Here is a 14,830-nt window from a genome sequence, read left to right on the forward strand (position 1 = left end):
GGCTGCGAAATTTAAATTCGCCTGCCCACAATATGTACAGTGAATATCTGCTATTTCAACCTGCGCCAACCGACAATTATAAATGATAAAATCGGCCAACTAAAATATGTAGTACAGTTAAAAATAACATTTTATGTTATTTACACACAAATAGTCACAATTACGTCCAGATGACTCGAATGAAGTGTGTTGATAGTTTTTGCATCCTAATTGCAAAAGTATTGTGAACATGATGTAAACAAAGGTAAAAAGCCATTAACCTTAAACGTTTTTGCTAAATTAATGGGTTATATTGATTGATTCGTCGAGTAACTGAACATATAAAAGGACTTCAATTTCCCAGGAGTTGGTATTCATAAAGTTTTGACTCTTGAAAGTATAGTTAAAAATAATAATGTGGCAAATAATAATAATCGCATGCTTAGTCAACGCTCAACTGGAGGTGCCAGATCAAATTATTAAGCGGCTCAAGACCGAGTTGGATTACGAATCTATGCTTGTGGTTCACAACCATTTTGCATCATGTGTGATTGATCTTCAAAGGGACGATACAATGCCCATTATCAACTTTAATGAGAAGCAGAACTTTTCCATTAAGACAACATTTAATAGACGATTTCTTGTCTTGGTTTGTCTGAGTACTCACAGTATCACAGCTCTGAATGTGCTCTCTAAAAATCTCGATGGAATGCGTGACACAGCGATCGTATTGGTATTAGCTCCAGAGGTTAAACTTAGTCTAAGCAATGCTTTTAAAAATTGCTTATGGAACAAAATGCTCAATGTCATTGCAATTCGTAATTGGAAGCAGGATCATCACGTTTATAGCTACCGCGCATTTCCCCAATTCAAGGTTATCAAGCGACACATTTCTCAAGTGGAGCGTTTCTTTGTGCCTCAAATGAGGAACATGGGCGGTCATCCCATTATAAGTGTACCGGATAACATCTTGCCACGTTCTGTCTACTACAGGGACGCGATGGAAAAACCTCATGTCGTTGGATACCTTGCATCGTTTTTGTATAACTTTGCTAAAACCTTAAATGCTACTGTGAGAATCTGCTGGGATCATGTGCCACTCAATATGCCCGAGGAGATGATTAGTCAGGGTGTAATCGAATTGACCGATGAAGGAATGGTGGACATTCCCCTATGCATTATAAATACTGCAAGTACAGTCGGCCAGACTAGTCTGATCAGCAGTTATGTGATGGAGACATCCACTTGGCAACTAATAGTGCCACTTGAAGCCGAGTGTGAAAGTGAATTCTTGATTTTTACTGCTGCAAGCAAAGCGCAAATGTGTATTTCAATACTGATCATGGTGCTATTTGCGTTATTGCTCCACAACTTCGGGCGCCTGGAACTAGGAGAGTCTGCAAATTTGAGATGTCTATATCAATTAATTGATCCAGTTTTAAGGGCCGTGACTAATCAGACCTTTGTACTACCAAGGCAGCCATCAAGGATGTTAAGGGGCGTTTATTCTATGTTGTTCTTATTCAGCTTCTTGTCCTACAACATTTACATTGCTCAACTAGAGATGATTTTGGTGCATCCACCCAGAGAAAAACCACTTAAGAGCTATCAGGACTTACGCCACGTCGGCTTAAAGATTCTCTTGACCCCGGACGACAAACATTTGATGCACGATCTCTTAGGAAGCCGCCATATGAATGAATTTTGGGATATCTATGAAGTTGTGAATAGATCGACTTTCCAGAGTCTCCGTCGGCAACCAAACATTTCCTACGCCTATCCCATAACTCACACCCTATGGCCTCTGATCCAGCGCAAATTCGCTAAACAACCATATCCGTTGTTTCGACTCTCAAAGGAATTCACTTTTGTTTCATTTTTGCTCTTTGGTCTGCCTTTGTCCAGGAACTCTATCTACGAAGAACCTCTCAATCGATACATCCTAAACACACACTGCAGTGGACTCTACAATCATTGGTTCCACCGATGCTTTGACAAATTGGTTGAGATTGGCAAAATGGAAGTGCTGCCGTATATCAGCATTGAGGAAACTTTCCATATATTACGCTGGGAACATTTCAGATATATTTGGGTATTTTACTTCATTCATATTAGTTTCGCAACTATTGTATTTGTTTTTGAAATCGGATTGGCCAATTTGATGAATCGATATATTTATTATATTCCAATAATATGGTGAGGTATGCTCCCAGCTCAGCACTTTTAATCACATCTGACTGCAGCTTCATTGTTCTTTGTTGTCTAGTATTCCGATTCACGAGCATTCTTGTTGTTTTGGCATTTCATTTGATATGATTTAATGCTCCGCAAATGGGGGAGATATTTTTAGAAGTAACGCATCTCGATGGCAACATCTCGCTTGATAAGCTTCTGTATTGACCGCTGAGCGACCCTCAGGCGATGTTACAATCATGATGCATCGTTGCTATAACCAAAACAGCCTCAATCAGCAGGTGTAAGTGAAATTGCTTACACGATAGATTGATAATTAATAGAACCCTCTGGTAGTCGAGCCTCTCTATACCAATCCCAATGCCATTCCCAATCGATCGATCAATTTATCAGCTCAAGGTTCAATCGAAGGTGCAAGCGGAGGTGCAATCGGCGGTGATGCTAGAGGTGCAGTTGCTGTTATCAATGCGACGCTGGGACGGATGTGTGCTACAATAATGTCAAGGCAATATCAACGACCGAACCGAACCGCAAATATCTCCCATTTGATCCCACATGATCAGGTATAAATGCAGGCGGAGAACCGTTCAGTGGTATGAGAACGATGAAGTCAATCACGGCGGTAGTTGTGTTAACGCTAGCTCTGCTGGCACTTGGTGGCCAAGGCAAACATGTGGATTCTAAGGTGGCCGACAAGGACTTCCTGGTGAAGCAGAAGTTCGTGTTTGAGATGCTGCAACATATCTACCAGGACGATGTCTTTGTTACCAAGTATGATACCAGCTTCTGGGAGTACAAGCCCTGGGAGCATGTCGCCGACTATCACCATGAGGAGAAACTGCAGCACTTCTTCGAGCTGTGGCAGCACCATCCATTCCATGACGACCAGGTATGGACTGTGATGTACGATCGCCACGAGGAGTACGCCGTTGGCTTGGCTCGCCTCTTCATGTACGCCAAGAACTGGGAGACCTTCCAGCACGTAGTCTTCTGGGCTCGCCAGCATGTCAACAAGCAGCTCTTTGTCTACGCGTTCACCATTGCCGGACTGTTCCGCGATGATATGCAAGGAATTGTGTACCCCGCCCAGTATGAGATTCACCCATGGAGCTTCTTCGATGGCCAGACTCTGGAGATGGCTGAGCATTACAAGATGCATGGCTTCCACCATGTCAAGCAGCTGAACAACGTGTACAATGTGGTCATGAAATCCAACTACACCAACTTCTACGGAGACATGAACTATGAGCACGGTTTGGCCTATTTCCTGGAGGATATTGGCTTCAACAGCTTCTACTACTACTTCAACTTGGACTATCCCTACTGGACCAAGGGCGACGAGCAGCATGTGCTGAACAATGATCGTCGTGGTGAACTGTACCTCTATGTGCACTGGCAGCTCCTTGCCCGCTACTACCTGGAGCGCCTCTCCAACGATATGGGTGAAGTGCCCAGCTTTAACATGTACGAACCTGTTGCCGCCGGCTTCTATAGCGGTCTCCGCGGCTACAACGGTGTTCCCTATCCCAGTCGCGACAACTACCACAACTTCTACAAATCTGAGAATGTGGAGTACGTGAAGAACGTGGAGCTCTACACCCAACGCATTATGGACTGGATCCATAAGAACGGCAAGTACGACGTCGATGTAATCAATCAGCTGGGTAACATGATCCAAGGTAATGCGGACAGCATTGACAAGCAGTTCTATGGCAGCCTGGACAAGTGGTATCGCTATATTGTGAACGATGCTCGTCCATTCGGCAAGTACCAGGAGACCTATCCCGGCCACTTCATGCACTACGATACCAATATTCGTGATCCCCTGTTCTTCGAGGTCTACAAGAACCTGCTCTCCCACTACTGGCATCTCATGGAAACCTTCCCCGAATACACCAAGGTCGACTATGGCTTCGAGGGTGTCAAGATCGATGCCGTCCACATGCCCGACAGTCTGAGCACCTACTTTGAGTACTTCGACGCCGACATCAGCAATGCCGTCAACGTGGAACCTACTGTTGAGCATCCCAGCGATGTGTTGCACGGTTTTGGACGCAACTCCTTCTACAATGGCAGCAGCTATGTGATCAAGGCTCGTCAACATCGTCTCAACCACAAACCCTTCGAGTTCGTCCTGGACATTACCTCCGACAAGGCGCAGCCGGCTGTTGTCAAGGTATTCATTGGACCTAAGTACGACGAGTATGGACATGTGATCCCATTGGAGCACAACTACCAGAACTTCTTCGAGCTTGAGCACTTCAAGGTGCAACTTGAGTCTGGTGTGAACCACATCAAGCGCAACAGCGGTGACTTTAGCTTCTGGGTTAGCGATCGCACCACATACTTTGAGCTCTATCAGAAGCTGATGGATGCCACGAACAGTGACTTCAAATTCAAGTTGGATCAGTCCGAGACCCATTGCGGTGTTCCCAACCGCATGATGTTGCCCAAGGGCAAGAAGGGCGGTCAGGTGTATCAGTTCTTCTACATGGTGTACCCATACCATGAGCCCCATGTCCAGCAGTACACTGGCTACGATCCCATTGTCAGCTGTGGAGTTGGTCACGGCTCCCGCTATGTGGATGCTTTGCCCTTCGGCTTCCCCTTCAACCGACCAGTGCATCACGATTACTACTTCGATGTGGAGAACTTCAAATTCTTCGATGTGAAGATCTTCCATCGCGACGAACACACCAATGTTGCCTAAGACTAAGTTGTGTATCTCAGATTCCTGATTCCCTAGACTTCATAGCTCTTGAATAATTCACAAATAACCCCATAGATCGTGTTCAAACTTCGACTTGTAATTAATTTACTTCAAATCAATACGCAATAAACGAATTCTATTCACCTTAATCAATCTAAAGCTCGTTTAATAATCACTTCCAGTCCAAAAAACGACCAAGGCAGTGCCTGAAAGAGCTGCATATCCCAACCAAATCCACTGCAGATCTTCCAACTGCAAGGCTCCTCCGATTTGCGGAAACTGTCGACTAACAGGATCACTGAACGAGATTAATCCAGCTGCTGCCATATCATAGAAATGCATGTCTACCCAGTGCTGGTAGATGCCTGTGGCTCTCGCATCCATAGTCAATCTGGTAATGTGCTCCTCAAACCAAGAGTTTTGGGGCAACTGAAATGCGAAAAGGGTTAATGTACTAAAGCAGGCCTCCTTGGAGTAGAGAAATATTTCCTGGGGGGAAATACTTCTGTTGGGCGCTCAGCATAGTCCATTTGAGGCGGGAGGCAAAGTAGACATGACTCATATTGAAGTTGTCCCTTAGGTGATTGAATTCGCTGGAATTAACTGCCAGCATAGGCAGAGAAAGGGAGCTGAGCTTGCTGAAATCGTTAAAGTCTGTGGCATCCACGATAAGTGGCAACGGCGTTGCAGCATGTTGCAAGTCCGCAAAGCTGCGAGGCTGAAAATGTTTCGGCGGATGAGTTAAAAGGGTACCAAGCGCTGCTTCATGGATTGAACTGAGATTGAGGCCCACAAATCCAAGCATTAAGTAGATCCAACTACTGTAAAGTCTGGGTGTGTGTTCAACATTCTGGCCAAAGGATTGGCCCAAGAATCCTCGCAGAGCGACATCACTAAGCAGAAAGTCCACTAGACGAATCACTTGTCCAGTGAGATGCCTGTACAGGCCGAGCAAGCATCCAAAGCCAGTGATAATAGCCAGAGCAATGATTATATGACGGACATTACATAGAATGAGATAAATATCCTTGATTGGAATTGGTTGAGCGATTGGAATCATTAAACAAATGTGGCTCAATTCAAAAGGATAGCTTGAGTGTTCCAATTGCTCGTTGGTATCAATAGAAACAAGACCAGCCGGAATATCGACATGTAAATCTTCAGCCATTTCCATCATCTCTCGTTTGTTTAAACTATGCCCTGGCTGCACTTGCTCCGGATACTGTAATGTGGCATTCAACTTCCAGACTAAAGTGTTCACAAAACGACCCACGGAGCCGGCTAACACCTGCGATCCTGTTCGCCAATCTCTGTAGATGATGGTACGTGGATGTTTTTGGTCAGGTAACACAATCAGTGGCTGCTGTTTCATGTTGAGGAAGTTCTCCGCATAGAATGGTCTCTGTTGTATCAGATGCTGCTCCACTTTAAACTCCGGGTAGGGATAATAACGGTAATAAAAGAGCTCGTTATCCTCGGCCAACAGGCCAATAATATGCCATATTCTGAGTTTATAGCATTGCATCATTAGGAAACGTAGTAGATCAAGAGACTTTGAGTTGAATTCTCCTGACGACAGGTAGAAGACGATGCGCTCTTTGCGAATATTGTGTAATAATGACTTCAACTGTTCCTCAGGCAAGTCGTTGTCCTTAAAGCAGACTATACAAAGCACTCGCGAAAATGCATTTCCAGTTGTTAGGTTAGTCAACGGTTGCAATACCACCGGCACTGGAGGCTTCAAAAGTAGCTCCTGCAGCCAGCTCTGCGGGCAATGATCCTGTCGTATTATGAATATCGAAGAGCTCGACTCTTGCACCAGCTCGTTGATAATACTTATAGTACTACTGCTTTCCAGAGGTACTAGTAAAATGATGCCAATGACTAGCGTCCACATGGTGGCCATCAGCAATAATACTGATGTATCCAAAGTTACGCACAATTCTTATATTCTCATTGCTGACTCACTGCCAAAAGGCTCTAGGCATGCTGAAGGGCAAATGAAAACGCCTTAAATGTGCATGACTCGGCCTTTTACTGACCAGTTGACAAATTCCTGCTCCTGATAAAATAGGGGCTGACCAGAAATATGTTTGCACAATAACAGAATTTGTTTGAGCGTTTGTCACTTTGTTTAAATATTCATATCTCAAAATATGTACTCTTTATTAGATGTTTGTTACAGATTCATATATGCATATATTTATATACTATATGTATTTATTAGTAGCACTACATTGTGTATAAACGCGAGATTTCTTTTACAATTATTTGTCCGTTTCGCAAATAAATATTACATTTGGGTATTAAAATAAATTGTTTATGTCTTATTTCTAGTTCGACATACATACTCCAAGGTGTATGCCTTTGTGTATATGCGTTCTCTAGGTACATAAGTCATATGCATGTGTCAAAATCAAAAGAAAATAACAATAGTTTAGTCACAATAAATAGAGAGCAGAACGCGCTTAGATTACAATTTTCAGATTCAAAATTTAAAATTCGAATATCAAAAATGAAGTACATTACGGAGATCGCTTATTTAACTGAAAGAGACTCAAATACTTATAACAAAATGTTCATAAATTTGTACTAAATGGAATGTACAATATTGAATACGACATAAAAAGAAGAGCCACCAAATTCAGCTAGTATTAACAAAGGGGGTTGCGGGTGTTAACTATACTAGTACATAAATATAAGAGAGAAAAAGTTTAAAAGAGAATGTAGACTTAAATAACATTTCTCAGATTCGAGCCAGAGTTATATGTGTTCTTCTGCGGCGTTGTGCTGGGTGTTGACACATTAGCTGTTGTCCCCTCCACCAACTGCAGCAGCTTTTGTCGAGTCCGTTTATCGCTGACACATATGCATTGAATAAGATTCGTCAGTTGTTTCGCTGAATATTCATCAGCTTGTCGTTGTTGTTCAATCCATTGCTCAAATTGGTCCGGCGAAAAATAATATGCTTTGATAAACACATCCACATAAGCACGATGCTGTGGATACTTTTGATGCGAAATTAATTCGAGGAATGACATAAAATTTGCAAAGTCCAATTGCATGAGAGCCCGCCCTCCTGCCGAGCATTTCTTCACATTGGAAAATCTAATCAAATGTGCAAATTGAATTCAATTGAATTTCCATTACTATTAATTTTATTTACTTACCCCTCTACTAACAAATGTGTCGCCACATGCGCCATAGAATTCCACACATGTTTGCTGGGAATGGGCACTTCCTTGGTTATTTCCTCTAGGCACATGGCAAAGTTTTGTATATTCTATAATGAATAAAGATTATTGGTGTTTTTTCCTTAACGCATTGCATCAGAATCTAGCACTTACCCGATTCAAAACATCACTGTAGTTGCTATGCTGGTGAGTCACATGATTCACATCCCATTTAACCTTAGACATTTGTGCTAGTATCGCCGGCAGATCGATGACGCGAGATGTTACGCATGTATAAACTGGTTTCGCAAGATCAGCCATGAATTCGCCGTGTTCCAGATAGTTACTTAAAATTGGTCTATCACCAGCGGGCAATAGATGGTTCAAATAGTTTTGTAATACTTGGAACTGCTGGAACATGGAACGTCCCGCTTCAATAGCCACAATCCGATGCGGCAGACCGTACAGAGTATCCGGATTAGCTAACTCGTTGTTAATCTAAAGGTCAAAGCAATATATTAGTTGGAAACACGTTTCAGTTGAATCAATCTATTACCAGTGATGAAAAGTTAAGTGGCCAAACTTTAATCTGAGTGACCACATTTGATTCCACAGCTCGAAGACGTTGCTCTAAGTAGGGTGTATAGAGATTATCCGTGGCTACAAGCTAATGCATTAAAAATTGAAAAGTTTAATTGAATACTATATCACATGAAGCCCGACTTGACTTACTGCATCTTTGCCAAAAATTTCATGCACTGCATACGCATAAAAGTCAAGCAGTTCCAGCATACTGAAGATTATCTTTGGAGAGATGCAGTGCAGCAGCTTACACATTTGCAAATAACGACCAATACAGCGCAACACATTTAGGGCAGTGTTATTCACAAGCAGCTGACTGAAAGCACACAAAATGAAAACACACAAGTTATTTAAAGAATCGTTGCAGATCCTCAGTCTACTTACTTGCTGACATCATCCGCAAACTCCTTGCTTTGCAGGCTCTTTTGCTCATCATCGCTTTCTTCACTAAAGTAACAAGAGGCCTCATCTACAATGCCGGACAATATGTCTTCCTCAAGCATTGCCGCATCAAGGCCTCCATCAAAAGGAGAACTTTTCTCAGAGAAACGCAAAAAGTAACCGTAGGAACCATAAATAGAGCTGCCACCACCATCCTGGGAATGCACTGAGACCAGCTCGTCACAATTGTTGTTACTTATAGGGGAATTATTAGTGGAGGCCATTAAAGCTGTTGTGGGTGATTTGTGCCTTCTCAACGTATGTCTCACAGAGCGGAATTCCTGTGAAATTTTTATATATATTAACATTAAGTAATAATGAAATGTTAAGCGCTTACCGGCAACTGAAGAATGTGCGAAAATGAATCCAGCGGCGTCCAGGATTCGTTATCCAAAAATAGACATATCTCTTCAACACAACAAATATGATAGCGTGTAAAGAACTCTTCACTCCGTTGCTGCATAACCACAATTAGTTTCTCCGACTGCTCGCCACAGAATTCAATGCCCACCTTCTTCAAGCGCTGCACAATGGACAGCACCTGAATAAACTGATCATATTTGAGGGACGTCAGCTTGGCGCTCTGCAGAAAGATGCACACTTTGTTTAGTATATCGTTCCAGATACGCGACTGTCCCTTCTTTAGTTTTTGCTGAATGTAAAGATCAGGAGATTCGCCATCTGTCTCCTCCTGCTGGGCATACAGCTTGTAGTTATTGTGCCATATAACCACTTGATAGTATGAGGCCAGAATAGTCCAAAAGGTTTTGCACAAACTTATTAGACATGGCATCAGTTTGTCCACATTAAGTTGCTCGCAAAGTTGCTCATATAAAAGCTTGGGCTGTTCCTCTGCGTTAGGCTCACTGTAGCCGCGCACTACAGCATTCACCGTGGAGTGAACGGCCGAAATGTAATTGATGTGAAGTTGGTCCATGGCAATAAGTGACTTATTTGCTAGCTTATAGGCCTCCTGCAACTTGGCATATTTGCGAATGTCGAACTTCAGCACCATTTCATTGAGCACCGTATCCAGCTGATACTCCATCAACACCATCGTCTCCTGCAGTTTTTTATGCAGAGATTGGACGCAGTTGAACTGCATAAAGTCGGCAACAGAGCTCTGACATTGCAGGAGCAATGCTATAGCAGCTGAATAGTTGTGCTCTGCCAGCAGTTTGTGCAATTCTTCATCCGTTGTTCGCTGTGAATATAATAATTTTGTAATATGGTTTATATGATTATAATGATTATTAAAACCCACCAACTTCTTGATGGCCAACAGAGTTTCCAGCACTTCTTTGAGCACCTCCCTCTTGCGATAGCTAGCCAAGATCTCCAAGCTGGTTGTGGTTAGATTTGTGCGTGCATAATTCAGATAGGATCGGGCTTTCTGACAAGTCCAGAGAGATTCTTCCAGCTTCTTTTGCGTCTCATTTATATTTTGAAACTCGCTGCTACATGCATTTCGCTGCTCCAATATGTTTTGCAGTACCTGTTTGGTCAGCACCTTTTGTTGTATTCGCAGTTGGGCAATGGTTTCTTCAATCAGCTGGTTGTCAATTCCACCGCTGAGAACTTTCTACGAAATGAAACACACACTTATTGTCATTTGAACAAATTGGACAGAGCCTAGCAAATACCTTAAGCTCGTATAGCTCCGGATTGTGGTCAGTTTCGTAGTAGCAGGTTTCAATGCTTTCAAGAACTTCTTGATCCGATTTTTGTGCGCTTATTGTGGCATCATCCTCCTCCGCACTTGCTCCAGTGGCTGACGGCGCTGTGGTAGAGGGCAGTGCATCAGTTGTAACCGTCTGTATAAAATAATCCGAGAATCCCATGGCTGGAATTTTCATTTGACGATTCGTCTAAAAGTGAAAGTAGTTAGTCATATCATTGGAGGTGCATCTTTGGTGTTAATTTACCTGTTTGTGCAGCATGTCCATAAACCTTGCCTTAAACTCATCCATTTTGGCCTTAGAGTTTTGCATTTTGCTGCATCCATGAAAACTAAACGAATTACGCGAAGCAAAAATTCGAGTTCTCTTTGGATGAGACAGTGGGTGGAGTGGAGTGTGACCGAAACTTGTATAGCAGAAATATACCAAATTTACAACAACTACTAAATTTTCTTGCTTTTATTAGTGATGCTCTTGCTTTCTAAAAGAAAGGAAGCAACACTTTTAAAAATAATACATTTTTTTAAATCCATATTTAAAATAAAAGAAATAAGTCGTTTTTAATGTTATTATTGTATGAAAAGTCTGTTGTATTTATTATGGATAGGCTTATTTTAATAATTATGATCAATCTTCAGACTATTAATTAAAATTAATTTTATTATATTGGTTTAAAAATGAATTATTTTGTTGTTTGTTTTTTATTTTGTGCTAAAGAAGGTCCTCATCGAAACTAATCAGTTTTCTCGCTTTCTTCTTTGCATTATAATACAATATACATTAAATCAAACTTTTATATTATAATATAAAATTAACATTTATTAACCTATTTTATTTAAATAAAAGTTTATACAACACAATAACGCATTAAACATTGTCGTGCCTTCCACTTATTGCCATTGGCACGGTAGATGAGATGCAGATTGAATGCGACCTCATGCTGTAATCCCAAGATCTCCTCATGCTCCTTTATCAGTGGATGCTGCTGGGCCAGAGCTCGCTCGTAGTATTCAACAGCCAGATGTAAGATATTCGCTTGATGGTATATACGCCCAATGTTATAGTAGATTTCCTGCTGTGCAGCACATGATGAAATTGAAGAATCCTTCTCCGTACCTTTTTGCTTACGTGTACGTAGCTCTGCATAGCGTTGAGCAAAAGCTATTGATTGTGAGATTGCTGCCGACTTGCGAAGAACCTTCTTTTGGAGCGACAACTGATTGAAGACTACAGCTATGGAGAGGGCGACCAATGGATGCGGATTCTCACGCAGTATGGGAACATACACGTTTAGGGCATATTTGTACGAACTGCAGTTGAGGTGATAGTGACCGAGGAACAAACGCATTGCCTGTGTAACCGATGGATGACGTTGCAAGAGACGCCGCGTATATCGAAAGTAACGAACCTCATCACCCTGCTGCACCATGAGGGACAGGATATTCCAGAGATTAACGTTCTCCGGCTGCTTGGCAATTAGCTCGCGCAGATATGAGAATCCAATGGCACAATCACGATTAAAGAGACAGGCGAGGATTATAATGCGCTCGATTTCATAATGATAGAAGGTGAACCTCTTTGTAGTGACCATGGCGAAGCAGATGCGTTCAATGGCGCTGAACTTCCCATGGGCGAAGGCGGTTCGAATGAGTTCCAGAAACAAATCGTATTCATTCTTAATCGTCAGATCAGAGATCGCTCCAGCTCCACTTGTACTAGAACTCTTCAGTGATTCCTGTCAAATTTGTTATAATTACTATTATAATACGATTCCATTTGGCATCTTCTCACTTACCTGTGGCTCCTGTTCTGCATTGCCTGTTGCTCCAGCGGCTAAGCTACGCATTTGTAGGATTGCCTTGAGTCCCTCGGTGTTGTAGGTGCTGCCTCCATTGGCGGCTGCCAGCATCTCCTCTCGATTCTTTAGCTTGATGGAGTTTCGACCCAGCAGCACGTAGCCTATATCGAGGAACTCCTCGATGCGACCAATCTGCTGCAGCATCACGCACCTCTCGTAGAGTAAACGAGCATGCAACGGTTGACCCTCCTGTTCTCCCGATTGCTCCAGCGCCTTGACGGCCTCTTCTGGTCTGCCCTGCTGCTTGAGCAATGCGGAGAGCGTAAACTTGGCTTCATAGCAATACGGAGCAAGCTGTACTACTCGTGCATAGCTCTGGATGGCCTCATTGGTGCGATTAATCTGTCGGAGACACTCCGCTTGACGCAGCCAAACAAATGCTGGACACTCGAATGAATCGCCATCTGTAATGGGCCGCATCAGGGCTATGGCCTCGGCATACTTATGCTCCTGCATTAGAGCCTCGGTGATATCCATGTATAGTTCAACACGATCTACGGTTGGGCTTATGTGTTCCTGGACATTCTGCACCAGATATCCCAACAAGTGATGAGCATGCATGTGTATTAGGCTGACGCAAAGCTTGGCGCGCAATTCAGGAACATAGTCATCGGGAATGTGGCAGAAGTAGATCAGTTCCAAACTCTCTTTCTCGTCTTGCTCCGTTTCAATTTCCAACGTTGTGCGTTCCCGAAGGCATCGCAGAACTGTTTCATACTGCTTATTCAGTATGAGTAGTTCCAAATAGATGTTAAGATCTTCAAGGGTGAAACGAGAGCTACACACACTGTACGCTCCGTCCATAGCCTCCAGTGCTATTGTATGCTTCTCCAGCACATGGAAATAGCGCGCCACATTCTTACCAGTTGTAAGGCAAAGATTCCATTCTGTTGATGGCATCAACGGAAGCATTTTCAGGTACGTGAACATCGCCGCATTCGTCTCTCCCATGCGTTCCAAGAGCTGGGCCTTTCGGAAGCGCAACAAGTAATCCTTTTGAATCACTTTAATGGCTTTCGTATAGCAGACTCTAGCTCTTGCCAAATGACCCTGCTGCACCAGGAGATCGGATATGCGTATCCACATGTCACGATCCTGTGGATTGAGATGCGCTGCTATTGTGGAAAAGTGCAGAAACTTGACTTCGTCACGGTTCTCATAGATCTCGGCCAGCGTGTAGAACGGCTCACTCGCCAGGGGATTCTGTCGTATGATTTCCATGCAAATGCGCTCGGCTGTATCGTATCGCCCATAAACAAAAGAGAGATTCGCTTCACCCATGAGGCCAAGTAAAGCGGGACTTAGTTGACTACGCCGTCCCCAATGGCCACCACCGCCACCTCCACCTCCGCCTCCAGAACGTTGACTTACAGCAGTCTCTGGCTTCGCCTTTGTCAGTAGTGACTTCTTAGCAGCAGCCGCTCCGCTAGTGGAGGCCTCGCATTCTGACTGATCGTCATTGTCATTTGTTTGCGTGAGTGTTTCCTCCTCGTCTTCATCTTCGTCCCCGGGTTCAAGCTTAGTGCAGAAATCGGGAAACTCTAGACACTGAACGCCTTGCACATAGCGACGGATTAAAGCTCCCTCTTCCTCCTCATCGTGTGTTGCTGAGCTCTGTTCATTGCCATTGTTTTCATTGTCGTACTCAATAATTTCAAAAACTCTTAATGGTTCCGTCTCCTGGAACTGTGCCAATTCATTCTCAGGCACATCGTTGCTATCGATTTCTTCAATTAATACTTCATTTGAATCATTACTTGCTGACGACTTCTGCGATTCACTCATTTTACTTTCAATGCTATCTGCATGTGTTTATATACAATTTTGTTGTCAGCGGTTTAATACTACCAGCTCCAGCTGTTCGTTGCTTATCGTATGTTTTCGATAACATACTCGATGCATTCAACTATCGATAAATAACAGTGTCTATCAAATGACTATGGACGTGTTTGAAAACAGCTACTTTAATATGCATAATAATATTATAGTGCAAAAATATTGTAAGGTTTTTAGTAAAAAATATATTTTTTTCCTTTTGTTTTGTATTTTTAACATGTATATTTTATATATTATTATAGCTATTATAGATAGTCCAACTCATTCTTTTAACTTTTTTAGCTAACCTTCTGAAGCCTATTAAATTAAATTAATAATCTTTGATTCTAGAAAAAATTAAATGAAAATATTTAGTTGATATAAATTTTAAATAAATTTA

At 42.6% G+C, this 14,830-nt stretch overlaps 5 protein-coding genes across 5 annotated transcripts; 2 read left to right on the plus strand and 3 right to left on the minus strand.

Annotated features, from left to right (window-relative positions):
* The first annotated feature begins 125 nt into the window (after nucleotides 1-125).
* LOC133840758 (uncharacterized) lies at nucleotides 126-2,617 on the plus strand. The gene has a single exon (XM_062272798.1). It carries the CDS (start codon nucleotides 395-397, stop codon nucleotides 2,177-2,179), a length of 1,785 nt encoding a protein of 594 aa, XP_062128782.1. The 5' UTR covers nucleotides 126-394; the 3' UTR covers nucleotides 2,180-2,617.
* Nucleotides 2,618-2,761: 144 nt separating this feature from the next.
* LOC133840757 (larval serum protein 2) lies at nucleotides 2,762-5,031 on the plus strand. The gene has a single exon (XM_062272797.1). It carries the CDS (start codon nucleotides 2,768-2,770, stop codon nucleotides 4,880-4,882), a length of 2,115 nt encoding a protein of 704 aa, XP_062128781.1. The 5' UTR covers nucleotides 2,762-2,767; the 3' UTR covers nucleotides 4,883-5,031.
* Nucleotides 4,774-6,911, minus strand: LOC133840759 (uncharacterized). Its single transcript, XM_062272799.1, has one exon. It carries the CDS (start codon nucleotides 6,786-6,788, stop codon nucleotides 5,337-5,339), a length of 1,452 nt encoding a protein of 483 aa, XP_062128783.1. The 5' UTR covers nucleotides 6,789-6,911; the 3' UTR covers nucleotides 4,774-5,336.
* Nucleotides 6,912-7,002: 91 nt separating this feature from the next.
* On the minus strand, nucleotides 7,003-11,193 carry LOC133840755 (syndetin). The gene is made up of 10 exons (XM_062272796.1): nucleotides 11,004-11,193; nucleotides 10,722-10,946; nucleotides 10,343-10,660; nucleotides 9,416-10,282; nucleotides 9,022-9,359; nucleotides 8,788-8,953; nucleotides 8,612-8,722; nucleotides 8,230-8,553; nucleotides 8,053-8,165; nucleotides 7,003-7,990 (listed from the first exon to the last, which is right to left on the minus strand). Exons 1-10 carry the CDS (start codon nucleotides 11,067-11,069, stop codon nucleotides 7,615-7,617), a joined length of 2,904 nt encoding a protein of 967 aa, XP_062128780.1. The 5' UTR covers nucleotides 11,070-11,193; the 3' UTR covers nucleotides 7,003-7,614.
* Nucleotides 11,194-11,554: 361 nt separating this feature from the next.
* LOC133842587 (general transcription factor 3C polypeptide 3) lies at nucleotides 11,555-14,495 on the minus strand. The gene is made up of 2 exons (XM_062275744.1): nucleotides 12,553-14,495; nucleotides 11,555-12,492 (listed from the first exon to the last, which is right to left on the minus strand). Exons 1-2 carry the CDS (start codon nucleotides 14,398-14,400, stop codon nucleotides 11,605-11,607), a joined length of 2,736 nt encoding a protein of 911 aa, XP_062131728.1. The 5' UTR covers nucleotides 14,401-14,495; the 3' UTR covers nucleotides 11,555-11,604.
* Nucleotides 14,496-14,830: the final 335 nt, after the last annotated feature.

Source organism: Drosophila sulfurigaster, chromosome 3 (genome assembly GCF_023558435.1).
Source record: "Drosophila sulfurigaster albostrigata strain 15112-1811.04 chromosome 3, ASM2355843v2, whole genome shotgun sequence".
In the NCBI taxonomy this organism is placed as follows: domain Eukaryota; kingdom Metazoa; phylum Arthropoda; class Insecta; order Diptera; family Drosophilidae; genus Drosophila; species Drosophila sulfurigaster.

Excerpts from the sequence above, each read along its gene's own strand:
- LOC133840758 (XM_062272798.1), top strand. The coding sequence starts at position 395 with ATGTGGCAAATAATAATAATCGCATGCTTAGTCAACGCTCAACTGGAG.
- LOC133840757 (XM_062272797.1), top strand. The coding sequence starts at position 2,768 with ATGAGAACGATGAAGTCAATCACGGCGGTAGTTGTGTTAACGCTAGCT.
- LOC133840759 (XM_062272799.1), bottom strand. The coding sequence starts at position 6,788 with ATGGCCACCATGTGGACGCTAGTCATTGGCATCATTTTACTAGTACCT.
- LOC133840755 (XM_062272796.1), bottom strand. The coding sequence starts at position 11,069 with ATGCAAAACTCTAAGGCCAAAATGGATGAGTTTAAGGCAAGGTTTATG. Across the intron at positions 10,661-10,721 it reads CGGAGCTATACGAGCTTAAG|AAAGTTCTCAGCGGTGGAAT; the intron begins GTATTTGCTAGG and ends TTCATTTCGTAG. Across the intron at positions 8,166-8,229 it reads ACAGTGATGTTTTGAATCGG|AATATACAAAACTTTGCCAT; the intron begins GTAAGTGCTAGA and ends TATTCATTATAG.
- LOC133842587 (XM_062275744.1), bottom strand. The coding sequence starts at position 14,400 with ATGAGTGAATCGCAGAAGTCGTCAGCAAGTAATGATTCAAATGAAGTA. Across the intron at positions 12,493-12,552 it reads ATGCAGAACAGGAGCCACAG|GAATCACTGAAGAGTTCTAG; the intron begins GTAAGTGAGAAG and ends CAAATTTGACAG.